The sequence below is a fragment of the Amphiprion ocellaris genome, chromosome 1 (genome assembly GCF_022539595.1).
Source record: "Amphiprion ocellaris isolate individual 3 ecotype Okinawa chromosome 1, ASM2253959v1, whole genome shotgun sequence".
Classification (NCBI taxonomy): Eukaryota; Metazoa; Chordata; class Actinopteri; family Pomacentridae; genus Amphiprion; species Amphiprion ocellaris.
In genome coordinates this window covers 32,361,854-32,375,276 of record NC_072766.1, presented here as the reverse complement: position 1 = coordinate 32,375,276, position 13,423 = coordinate 32,361,854, and the positions used below count along the sequence as shown (strand labels likewise).

The 13,423-nt window shown below is 37.0% G+C and overlaps 2 protein-coding genes across 4 annotated transcripts in view; both read left to right on the top strand.

Moving 5' to 3' along the window:
* aldh1a3 (aldehyde dehydrogenase 1 family, member A3) overlaps positions 1 to 5,350 on the top strand; it is a 28,010-nt gene extending 22,660 nt beyond the window's left edge. Inside the window, exons 10-13 of the mRNA XM_055010053.1 lie at positions 155 to 319; positions 869 to 1,026; positions 3,728 to 3,802; positions 3,903 to 5,350. Of these exons, the coding sequence (XP_054866028.1) occupies positions 155 to 319; positions 869 to 1,026; positions 3,728 to 3,802; positions 3,903 to 3,972 (468 nt within the window). The 3' untranslated portion in view covers positions 3,973 to 5,350. The remainder of the gene's footprint in view (positions 1 to 154; positions 320 to 868; positions 1,027 to 3,727; positions 3,803 to 3,902) is intronic.
* Positions 5,351 to 6,627: 1,277 nt separating this feature from the next.
* Positions 6,628 to 13,423, top strand: part of lrrk1 (leucine-rich repeat kinase 1) — a 66,282-nt gene continuing 59,486 nt past the window's right edge. For 2 of the 3 annotated variants that reach the window (XM_035944503.2, XM_035944502.2), the window contains exons 1-2: positions 6,628 to 6,783; positions 11,013 to 11,164. In XM_035944503.2, coding sequence (XP_035800396.2) covers positions 11,149 to 11,164 — 16 coding nt within the window. In that variant the 5' untranslated portion in view covers positions 6,628 to 6,783; positions 11,013 to 11,148. Of the gene's footprint in view, positions 6,822 to 11,012; positions 11,165 to 13,423 lie in introns of all 3 variants that reach the window. The other variant, XM_055010032.1, reaches the window with a different exon arrangement.

The following is a 13,423-nucleotide window of genomic DNA, read 5'->3' as shown; positions in this document are numbered from 1 at the left end:
GAAGTTGTCAGTGTTTGGGGTGCTGTTGTATCAGCAGCTGTACAAAGTATCATTTTATACGATAACAAACAAGACATACACCAATAAATTAGGTCTATACGATTAAACTGTTGTATTCCATTGTCAATTTATGACTGCTTGATGCTTTCTCTAGATTGACCGACAGCAGTTTGACAAAATTATGGATCTGATAGAGAGTGGTAAAAAGGAGGGAGCCAGACTCGAGTATGGAGGACGAGCTGTGGGTGAGAAGAGCCTCTTCATTCAACCCACCATCTTCTCCAGCGTTAAGGACCACATGCGCATCGCCAGTGAAGAGGTTGCCAGTGGTTTTATCTTTTTTGTCCCAAAAAAGTTATCATGCATTTTAGTTATTTATTAGATTTGTTGTAGATCTCTTGGAAATATGACAAAATCACAAAAATCTGCTAGTTCAGAAATGTACATACAGCAGTGCCAGTAATATCTGGTTAAGCGTCACTTGGTCATTTTCACCTCAACTAGGTGCTTTAGGTAGCTCTCCACAAACTTCTGGTGCATATATATTTATTCACTTATTATGGACTGAGAATTCCTTTCTGTCACAGTATCATTACAGCTAAAGGGTTCATAGCCATAATGTTGTATGTCATAGTATACAATAGAAATACCTTTGTGAAAAAAACACCCTTATTCTGGACTGTACATATTTCGCAATAATTTTTTCAATATACTCCAGTTATTCTTTTATCAGATTATATTACACATTATTATAAATTGTATATGGAAGGCTATCACAGAGGACAGAGGACACTATAATTTCATTAGACAGTGTGACTAATTTCTCTTTACATGTGACTGATCTTTGTGGATTTCTTTCCCTTTCCAGATTTTTGGTCCAGTGCAGTGTATATTCAGCTTTAAGAGCCAAAAGGAAGCAATCGAGAGAGCAAACAACTCACAATATGGCCTAGTATCAGCAGTCTTCACAGCAAGTATGGACAGAGCTCTCTCTGTGTCTGCAGCCCTGGAGACTGGCACTGTTTGGTAAGTCCCTGTTTTATAAAAGAGGCAAATATGTGGGCATTGGGCATGTGTTTGATTTCCTTATGATATATTAATAAAATTTACAAAGAAACGTTTCTGGATAAAGTTTAAGTATAAATTGATTTAAACCTTTCGGGGGTTTTGGGCATATTTACACCTCATTTTATGTTCTCCTATTTAATACTTGAATACATCACGTAAACATCACAATGTCTTCAACCAAATACACATTTGAAAAAAATCTATTTTTGTGTGTAAAAAATATGCAAACACCACTGCCCACATACTACAGCCACACACACTAAAATGTTGTGCGAGGCTGCACTGTGTTCTTCATACAAAATTGACAATATTTTTCAGCATACCTTTGTAGTTCAGCCATTTTTCTACTGTCTTTATTCACTTTACAACCACAATGTACTGTTGTGACCAAACGTTTACACTTGTAAAAAGCATGCACATCATGGCAGTGTTGAGTTTCCAATATACACCCTTAGTTTCTATGATGGAATCATTTAACCACATGCATCTTTGTTACAAGAATAACAAGAAATGCTCTCAGGGAGCACACTACTCCACCAAGGCTGCTCAGTCACATGATTACCGACTGAGAAGTTCTGATAAGTCCGCAGCAGTGGATTTGTAGTAGGATTGCAATCATATGATTGTCAGCAGGTAGCTGACGTAGCGTTTGCTTGTTGTCATAATTACAGTGGCGCCGTGCCGCTATCTCGCAACGATACTGAAATCTTTAACAAATCAGTGGATGCAGACTATAAGCCGCATCACTGCCAAAATCTAATCAGGTGGTTTTGTGTCATTTTTGACCTTCCCTGAAAATGTCATCCAAATCCGTTACTCCATTTTTGAGTAATGTGACACACAGATAAACAGAAAAACAGACAAAGATGTGTTCCTTGGTGGAGTAATCATGTATTTGATTCTTTCATAGATAAATTACAGGTCTTCTGGAAAAATATCACAATCTGCTTGGTCAAAAATATACAGACAGCAGCTTAAATGATCAGTTTTGGTGTTACAGAAAGTTGTTTTAATAACATTTTCTTAGTGGCATGACCTTTTAACTTCTTGTGAGTGATTACAGTTGACCACAGCGGCTGACTTCTCTGAGCCAATTTAAATAGGACCTGTTTGATACACTCATCAGTCACAGCCACAGATGTTACAATGGAAAAGTCTAATGAGCTTTTTCAGCACAGATCTGAAAAAGCAAATAATTGACTTAAACGAGTCAGAAAATTCCATTTCAAAGCAGCTACAGATACAGATAAGTCTTGTGGAACTTCTGGAACATTCATGACAGTGAAATCCAGCTGTACCCAGTTCTTCTACAGCAGTCACCACCAGTACCAGCAGCTTCTGAACAAGAAATTCACCAACTTCTGTTGTGCTCTGTATGTAAATAAGTGACTAATCCCTCCTGTGGATAGTGTTTTTCACAACCAGTGTCAACCAACTACACTAATGGCAGTCATGAATGCTGCTGCAACGTTGTTAAGAGATGTCACATCTCTTGAGTACTTTTGGTGTCTTGTACATGTTGTTGGTCTTCTGTAGGGTTTTTAGGTAAGCGCAGTGGAGTCAATACTCAATCTTTACAAGCTATGGCACTAAGGATAATTTTAGTGGTCTTATTTTATGTTTTTCATTTATCTTTGGTTTCTATGTTTCTGTTGATGGACTGGCGACCTGTCCAGGGTGTGACTTGCCTTTGCCCTAAGTCAGCTGGGATTAACTCTAGCCTACAGAGGATAAAGCATTGTATAGATGATGGATGGATGGATGGATGGATGGATGGATGGGTTGTTCTTTTTTGTTGTTGTTCTTTGGCAACACATCAATGCGGTAAAAAAAGGCTGTACGATTAAATTGTTAGAAAAATTCTAAATTGGGGTGGCCATTGCTCAGATGGTAGAGCGTGTCATCCATTAATCATGGCCCCTCCATGTGCACTTGTGAGTCCTTGGGCAAGACACTGAACCCAAAGTTGCTCCCAATGGTACATGAACACCTTGCATGGCAGCTATGCCACTGTTGGTGTGTGAGTGTGTGGTGTAAAATGTAGCTAAGGTTACAAAGGCACTATATAAGTGAGGACCCTTTACAGATTTCAAAATCATCTGTGCAAACAGCTGTTTGTGAGTATACACCGATCAGCCACATTAGGACCATGAGTTGAATGTAGATTTTTGACCCAGCAGATCTTGTCATATTTCCAAAGGAGCTATAATAAATCTATGAAAGAGACAAAATGCATGATTGTTTTTTGCGACAAAATCATGTGTTTTAAGTATTTCATATAGAAAATCAGGAATTAAAGGAGAAGTGTTTGTAAATTTTTGTTCACAACTGCATGATAAAAGAATAACAAGCCAAAATATTGAACAGATAGGCCAGTCGTTATGTAACCTGGAAATTTACATTGATGTAAATCTGCCCAGTGCTACTGTTTTTATTATGTACAGATTTAACACATAGATTTTAAAAAAAAATGTTAGTGATCTTTAGAGCTGTTGGCATTGGCATGTGGAATTTATGTCTTATTTTTTCATGTTGAGTTTGGCAAATCATATACTGACATGGGTTAGTTTGAACTGCTCTTTTTTTAAATTTACTTTTACAGGAAAAAGCTGAAAACAAATAAAATTACAACACTGAACTCACTCTCTTTTTCTGTTAGGATAAACTGCTATAATGCCCTTCATACCCAAACTCCTTTTGGAGGGTATAAGATGTCAGGCAATGGACGAGAGCTGTAAGAACCATCACAGTTTCTCCATTTTGCATATTGTTCTGTTATACCTGTGTAGTGTGTTTGCCCTAACCCCCCTTGTGTGTTGTCTCTGTCCCATCAGTGGAGAGTATGCTCTGGCTGAGTACTCTGAAGTAAAAACAGTGACCATCAAACTGAGTGAAACCATATGACAAGAACTGGGAAGGTCCAGTGCTCTGCACTTGCAGTCACATCAGGATAGATCACAATTCTCTTCAACCCACACATTCCTATAACTGTCTTCAGTCAAGCTCATTATGTTGAGCCAATATAGCAGTCTATAGAGAACTTCAACTTTATTATTTGTCCTTTGAAGGGCAATTTGTTATACAGCAGTTACAGATAATTCACAATAAGCAAACAATAAAAACAATAAAAAACAACTGAAAAAACATTTTAAAAAACACAATAAAACAATATCATAGCACTAGTGTCATCATTTATCCACTGTTTATATACTGTAGGTAAGGATGGAATTTTACTCAACAGCTTCATTAATGTTAGCATATAAAACTGGTAACTTTGTAATTTTCAAAGAATGTCCCAATAATTTGTTCTGAAGTTTTATGCACGTATGGGATTTCATATTTTAGGTAAATTTGAGACAGTGTTCAATTGGTATTTATCCAACTAACCCATGGACAACAGCAAGTTAGTACATTTATAAATGCAAAATGTGTCTACTGTCAAGCATATAATTCAGTAAATGTGACAAGTCAATTTTCCAGTAAAAAAAAAAAAATCAGTAATCAATTAATGTACACTTCTGTTAAAATGCAGTAGTTCTTTCAGTGAAATTCAAATTTTACTCATAATTACAAATTAATTTTGGAATTTTTATTCAAAAGACACAAAACCTGAGAAAATGGGCTTTATTACAGGATGATGCTTACTCATCACGGAGGTAGTTCACTTGTCACAATACCAAAGTGTTCATATGTCTTCATGTTCATCTCTAATGCTCATGTTATGTGTTTCTACGGTTCATTCAACATCTTGGTTCTATTTCACTGATGCATTGTTGGACCTGTGGCATCTATTTCTTTATTCCACAATTCCTTGTTTACATTTCCTGAAAAGTATTTTCCTGAATCTGAATTGTGACTTAATACATAATCTTTGAACTATCTATATACTACCACCTAATATCAACATAAGCAATATGGGAAGGTCAAGAAAAGAAGTTTATTTATCTATTTGCTGAGTAACTGATGTAGCCAGACTCAATTTTTGTTTCAAACTTGGGTGTGATTTAATATGAATGTTGTTTCTGCCTTTTATATGTTGGAAGGAACTCTGTTCCTTATCCCAGATATTGTAAAATTTACTTTGCCAGTAACAGTTTAGTACTATAATAGCAACAATGTTGTCAACACAAGAATAGTGCTATTAAAAAAAATACTGTTTTAAATGACATTCCCCCCCCCCTTACCAACATATGTGGTTTGAATGGGGAATAAGCATGTAATAGGTTTTCTCACATTTCTTTTGTACCTAAATAGAAATTCTGAATAAAGGAAGTCAAAGAGACATTGTGTATCAGTCTTTGCACCTGATCTATAAGAGTGTTATGTGAAAAAAAAAAATGGTAAAGGACATACACATAAACATGTAGCCCAAAAGCCCAAAATTATTCATATCCCTTCTCAGCAATTAGTGGCAACACCTTTATTTACAACACACCAATCAAACTGTCTTCATAATTGCCAACAGGCATACTTCCACTGGGATGTTGGACCACTCCTCTTGTGTGACATTATCTTGCTCTTTGAGACTGGAGGCGTCCTTGCCATCGCTCTGGACTTCAGTTTTTCGATGGGATTCGGAGGTCCAGTGCTGCCCTAGGCCAGGCTTTTTTGCTCCAGAAACTTAAAGTAAACCTTTTTTAAAAAAAAAAAAATCATGATGCTGTTTACTACATTTTCACCACCAAGCTTGGCCATGGGTATGTGTTCTTGGAGTTGAAGGCTTCATTTATTTTGTTGCCCAAGTACAACTTCACTTCTTCAAAACAGGCACAGAAAAGCTCACCTGGACAAAAAGGTCTGCTTATCAGTTTTGAGGTTGTCTGAGCTGAATATGTAGTTGTTTGTATGCCGGGACATGGCCTTCGTTTGGCACAGAAAGGACAAACACTCAACCAGAACTATTTTTTAATTTTCTACTGCAATGTCTTCCATCTTTGATCGCATGATTATGTCCTTTCTAGCCAGAACATAAATTCACTTTAGACAAATTTTGCCATGAATATATATATTTTATACTTTTTTTTTTTTTAAGGGATAATTATATAGAATGGATGATGTACTACATAATTTACATCCTAAGCTAAAGGGCCATGATAGACTTGTGGTGGTCATTTTTTAAAATAACCAAATATAGAATTGTTTTAGTTATACAGGAAACTATTCAGCTACTTATGTTGCAGTGATGAATGAAATGTGAAACAAAACGTGCTCAAGTCTTTATAGTATTAGTACATTCTGATGCATTGTGCTCACTCATTGCAATTGTCTGCAAATGATCTTGTTTCTGAAGATTTGTCACTTCAATTCAAAAACATTACTACATTGTTCATATTGGAATAATTAAATTATTATGATCGATTTCTGAACTTATCACTATTGATATAACCAAATAATACACAGAAAAACTATAATATGTACTAGTTCACTGACATTTAATTAGTTACGTCGTTATATATTTTTTTCTGAGAGTGAAGCTCTGTTGATGGAACATTTTTTCCTCCAAGTAGCCTTTTATTTTGAAATATTATCCCGGATGAGCTGTTTTTAATAAAATGACGGTGTGACGTTATTTTGAAAATGACCGGAGACGCCGCTGTTGTCTGTCTGAGTCCGCGTGTATCCGGATTGGAAAGTTTTGATGGTGGAATCAGGAAGTCCAGCGATCCGCTGACCAACAGAGAGCCGCTGCTGGAGCCTGGAGCCCCGGACCGAGAGGTGAGCCGGATCCCTCTGCTTCATGCCCGCTGCTGGAGGTACAACAGGCGCAAGTTAGATCTGCTCTGTGACGCGGTCTCTGGAGAAAGAGAAACTAATCTGGATGTAAAACAAAATCGGCTCCATTACTTGATACTGTCCTTCCTTAGCTCATTTGAATTTTTCATGTCGGCATAAAGAAACTCGAGTGAGAAGCTCTGATTTTCAAAACTCGTCGGTGGCCGTCTGTTCACGCAGCCAGTCCGCAGCCCCACGCTCTGCTGCTGCTGCAGGGGGAGGTGAAGCTACGTGGGAGAGAAAGAAGGGAAGGGAAGGGAAAGAAGTGGCTTCTCAGCATTAGCAGCAGACAGTTAAGTTCCAGCGGACCGTGGGAGAGACACGCAGGCAGGAACTGTGATTTACAGAGGTGACTCCACGGAGACATAGAAAGGTTTTAACTGACAGGTTCACCGTGGAGATGGAACACAGATGAATAAGATGTGCGTTTAAAAGGGAGAACTGAATAAACCCTTTAATTCTGTACATAAAAAAAAAAAAATCAAATTTTGTAAATTATTGGAACTATTTTTGTGGTTCTTTCCACCGGAGATGCCCCACAGATTTTTATTTATTTATTTTTTCTATGGCTGATGTTGATGTTGATTATTGGTAATGGAGAAAGACTGATAACAGATAATACATATCCAAGTTCCTTATTACTCCGCCAAGGAGTTATGTGACGATTGCCGTACCTTTGTCTGTGCACAACATTACTCAAAAACAGACTTATGGATTTGGATGAAATTTTCAGGGAAGTTCAGAAATGACACAAGGACCACTTCAATAGATTTTGGCAGTGATGCAGCTTATAGTCTGGATCCACAGATTTGTTCAAGATTTCTATTGACACTGGTTGTGAAATCCACTATCCACAGGAGGGATTACTCACTTATTTACTTAGGTAGCACAACAGAAGTTGGTGAATTTCTCGTTCAGAAGTTGCTGGTACTGGAGGTGATTGTTGTAGAAGGAGAGGGTTCTTTCTAAAAACAGCTGGATTTCACTGTCATGGATCCTCTGGAAGTTCCACAAGACTTATCTGTATCTGTAGCTGCATTGAAATGGCTCCAAGTAACTTCACTGACTTGTTTAAGTCAATTATTTGCTTTTTCAGATCTGTGCAGAAAAAGCTCTTTAGACTTTTCTGTTGTAACATCTGTGGCTGTGACTGATGAGTGTATCAAACAGGTCCTATTTAAATTGGCTCAGAGAAGTCAGCCGCTGTGGTCAACTGTAATCACTCACAAGAAGTTAAGAGGTCATGCCACTCAGAAAATATGATTAACACAACTTTCTGTGACACAAGAACGGATCATTCAAGCTGCTGTCTGTAGATTTTTGACCAAGCAGATTGTGGTATTTTTCCAGAAGACCTATAATTTATCTATGAAAGAATCATATACATGATTACTCCACCAAGGAACATGGTGGAGTTATACGACAGTTGGTGTACATTTGTCTGTTTATCTGTGTACAACATTACTCAAAAATGGAGTAATGGGTTTGGATGACATTTTCAGGGCAGGTCCAAAATGACACAAAGACCACCTGATTAGATTTTGGCAGTGATGCGGCTTATAGTCTGGATCCACGGATTTATTAAAGATTTCAGTGTCATTGCGAGATAGCGGCATGGCGTCACTGTAACTATGACAACAAGCGAAAGCTACATCAGCTACCTGCTGACGATCACTTGATTGTAATCCTACTACAAATCCAGTGCTGCTGACTTATCGGGGCTACAGTTGATTAAATTGTGGGGGTGTTTTCGTGTCCCATCAATTCCCGCTGCCCTACATATGTAGGTCATGTGATTTGGTATCCTTAAGGTACACATGCATAACACACACCTGTGCTCAGTGCAAGGTCATTTTGTTTGTGGGTACATCTATATTAAATGGCCACATTCTATGTTGCAGTGATTTCTAACCATCACTAACCCATAAAAAATGCTGCATTTCTACAAAAATATGCTGCATCTCAGACAATGCCATATGGGGGAATGAACAGCTTTGGCGGAGTGCTGGCTCTGAGTGCTTTTCTTGTTAACTTCATGTGATGACAGACTAGGTTCTCTGTCTGCTGTTCTTCTGTGTTTTGTTCGTCTTTCACTGTTCCATCACTTTAATTGGCCACTAAGGTCCAGATCTTACAGCATGGGTTCTTATGGTTTCAGGATTATCTCTGGCTGCCTCCTACCTTAGCTGATAATTGTTAGCGTAGCTTTAGCCACTGTGAAAGCAGCTCATATCCTGATTTGTGGAAATGTCTGCTAGAGAGACATGTCTGTCAGATTATTAAAGTTATTCTGACTTTAGAAAGACGCTAAAGTTATTCTAGATAGCATTAACCAAAATTTAAGAGGCATAGCAAGCATAGCAATAGCCATTACCTACCACTGTCAACAATGTAAGTTCTGGCTGCACCACTTTTTAACACCTATAAATTAATTATTGGAGTCTTTTCTGTATAGCAGGCACTTACTGATGCTTGTGATTAAAAAAGCAAATACAATAGAAAGGTCATATTGCTGAGTCAAAATCCAAACATATCACCTTTTAGATCAGGTGAGAGCCAAATGTTTCCCATCATGCTCTGAGGTTACGTAACATATGGCTCTGTAAACTGCTCCTGTCTTGATCTGAGGTAATCATTGTTGCTTACATTTGCAGGTCAGTATCAAGTTGGGCAGATATCTAATCAGCACGCATTGTGCAATGATCGTCAGTAATTGAATCTGAGCAGGTCTGACTCATCTCGAACAAGCCTTTTGTGTTCTCCATTTATGATGGATCCAGTTTCACTTCATGCTCAATGAAGCCAACATGGATCACTTTAAATCTGAGAATCAACAGAGATTGTGGACACAGCTAATGTGGCATAGGCTTTCAGGAGCTTAAAGAATGTTCGCAAAATTGAGCATGTTCCTCAATTAAAATCATTTAGATACTAAGAGTAAAGTCAGGATGATTTAAAAATAATGACACGAAGAGCTTTTATTCTCATTCAACTTCAGCAGTAAACAGAATAACTTCCATCAAGTTTACATTTAGTGTAAGCAGCCTTTGCTTTTGAGATATATATTTTTTTTCTGTTTTTACAAGTGCGTTTCCAGAGGTTTTCTGCGGATGAAGGTTTTCTCAGGTGCTTTAGTCTTTTCATGTAATCAAGACAGACTCCATGATGTTAAGACCTGGATTGTACTATCTGGTGCAGGGCCTCTTTTCATTCTTATCACTGAAGATAGCTTTTTATGACTTTATGATCTGGGTCATTTTCATTTGTTAGCGAGTGAATGTAGGACCTCCTTGATGGTTTTGTATTAATCGATAAGAATCACACTGAATTTGTCATTTTTAATTTGATTATGATTAATTAAGAATACATGACTTGAATAAAATTTAAAATATAATTCAATTTTTTATTGAATTACATACATTTTTGATCAAAGGTAAAATACTAAGATAAAGACAGATTGCATTACCAAATGTTTTATAAATATAATAATAATAATAATAATAATAATAATAATAATAATAATAATAATATATGATATATTGTGTAGTGTAGTATAAAATGCAGCTCATGCACTTAAGGTGAGACCACTAACCTAAAAAGGTTTCGAGAGCAGATTTAATTCTCTGATAGAGTCCAGTATCCAGATGTGAGGAGAAAGTAAGAAAGTAAACGAAGTTTGGGTACAACATGGGAGAAGCCCCCTCCGTGTGCAGAAGCGTCCTTGGGCAAGATGCTAAATCCCAAGTTGCTTCTAATGCTGGGAGAGACCCTGCTGAGTGTCTGTGTGTAAATGGTTTAATGAGAAACACATTGTAAAGTACTTTCATTTAGAATTCTCACAAATCATTTGTCAAAAATCCGAGTTGAATCTTTATTATGTTTATTTAGAAAGCTGTACACTGAGTGATACGCTGACCAGAAAAAAGAACATCTGTGGCTTCTATTGCCATCCAACAATTCCTTGATTAAATGTGTAATTTACTTAGTATCTTCCTTTGAAATACTAGCCGAGCTCCTGGATGTTTAAAACAATTCAAATGTAAAAGTAGCATTGCATTTTTACATGTGCATAAACATGGTGTCCTTTGAGAAGCTGTCGAACGTGTCAAATGATTATTTTTTTTTTAAATCAGTCTGAGCTTGTTTTTCATGAGTGCTTTGTCTTCATACAGGGTGACAGCTAAACCCAAACCTTCTCTCTGTGGAAGAGCTCTGCTCAGAGAGTGGTTAATGTAACAACTGACACCAGAAAAAATGTCCTACTGACCTGCTGACCTTCCCCAACACCCTGGAAACACTCTTAGCAACATGGAGCAAGAAATCGGTGAGTGACCTCCCAGCACGTCATCTGTCCCTCTCTAAATCCTGTCGTACACATTACTTTCTTATCTAACTTGCAGATTCAAAAGAATGTGAGTGAAAGCTGAAATGTGGCTACATGTGGAACAGCTCAAACACGGCTTAAATTTAGCAAAAACAGAACAGAAACCAAAATGGTTTCAAAAGCATAATTGTCTGCTGTTCAGCTATGTTGCAGGACAGCTGTCTAGTAACTGACAAAAAATAAATGTCCATAATAGCTCTTGGAGGTTTATAGTAGGGTATGGTAAATGGAGTATAGTATGTTTTGCTGTTTTTGTTGACTTGTGTGGGTCTTGACCACATTGAGCATGCACTGTAACACGTGTTTCACCAGTTTTCATGTAGTATATAGCATTTAAGACTGCCAGAGCTGAGAAAGGAAAAGCGTGTTTCTTTGAGTCGAATTGGACAGAAACAAAAGTGGCCCAATTTTCTCATTATTATTGCATGATATTGCGATAGTAAGTAATACAGGGATTGGTTGCTTTCCTTTATGTGTTGTGAATGTTCACTTGAGTTTTCTTATGCAACATTAAATAGACAAACAGATACTTGTGTGTCTGACAACTGTGTGTGCGTGTGGATGTGGATACATGTCAGAAAGACTGTGTGTATGCAGCGTACGTGGTCAGAACAAAAGAGTATGGGAAGTGGGAGTTATGAGTTTCCTCTGTGTGTGTGTGTGTGTGTGTGTCCGTGTTCTGTGTAAGATAAGTGTGCCAGGTTAGAAAAGAGGATGTTCGTTTGTGTGCAAGACGCTGCATTAGTATGCAGCATAAATAAAAATTTACACTCAGTTAGCAGTGCGAGTCTGGCTAATGAGGCATGTTGAGGGAGGGTCTTGTGTCATAGAAGACAGTTTAATGTGTCTCAGGGGAGGAGAGGACAAGGATCTCTCCTCAGCAGAGAGAGTAAGAATGAAGAAAGAACGTAGACATCCTATAGATGAGGGAGAGAACAAAAGTTCAGTTTAATAGTTCAGTTTAATTCACACAAACAAATTCATTCATCATTATCCTTATTATTGCTAGATAATCTTGATAGGAGTTGACGTTCAGCTCAATTGCAACAACCTTCACAATGTTTGAAACAAAACAACTGCGATTTACAGTTTTAGTATAAGCCACTTGGCATGCTATTGTTAGAATGGTACAGACTTGTTAGATAATAAATAAAATAAAATAGCACACTACAAAAAAACATCAGAAAAAAGTTCTTGAATTCTTCAAAAAAGAAATTTTTAACATTCCACCTTGCAAAAATCGGCAACAGGAGCGTTAACTTTTTCTACCTCCTTGCATCCAATGGTGTGTACAGGGCAGAGAGCAGCTTGTCGTGCCTCAAATTCAGATCCATAAATAAAACCTTTAGTTTGTCCTGTTGAGCAAGTAAACAAAGAGATATACATACTGGCACAATGACCCTAAGCAAAACAATTAATAAATTGAGTTTAACTTGGATCATACTTTGATATTAAGAGTAAAGCAAAGATAAGATATAAGCATGAATTTCTTAAAGTCTAACAGCATTTTAAAAGTTCTACCAAGTACGCATATTTAACTAAAATAAATGGTAGTTAATCATGGATTGAAATCCTCTTTTTACATATCCTTCAGTCACACAACAGCTCTTATATAATTCCATCTGAAATCATTAGAGGCCTTCTGCTCAACCGTGTCTAAATTGCTTGAATATTTTTTAACATAATCTATGACTATTAAAAAGATTAAAAGGTATCTGTGTTTTAGATTAATTCATCAAGTAAGATTGTTGTTTTTTTTAATTGCCCACCAACTAACTTTGAGCACATAATTTTGCACGTTGAAAAAATGCCTGAAAAATGTCACTATGTTTAGATCACAATATCTCAGGAACTATTAAAGGTAAAATCTCCACAGTTTTCACTGTTATTTTGTCAGATCAAATGCGTAATACAGCTGAGATAAAATATGAATAATAATTGAGGGCATCATGAAAAGTCCCATCTTTGAGCTCACATGAACAAAACAATGCATAATGCAGAACTCAGCTAGTTTTGTTTTCTGCAACATATGCAGTTGCATATCACAATATTGCAAAACAAAACATATAGATACTTGAATATTGCTCGAGAGCCTAAACCAAGTACAATAGAATTCTGGAGTTTTAAAATGCCACTTAAAATATAACTAAATATATATATATATATATTTAAGATAGACATATTTTTCATTTTCAGACT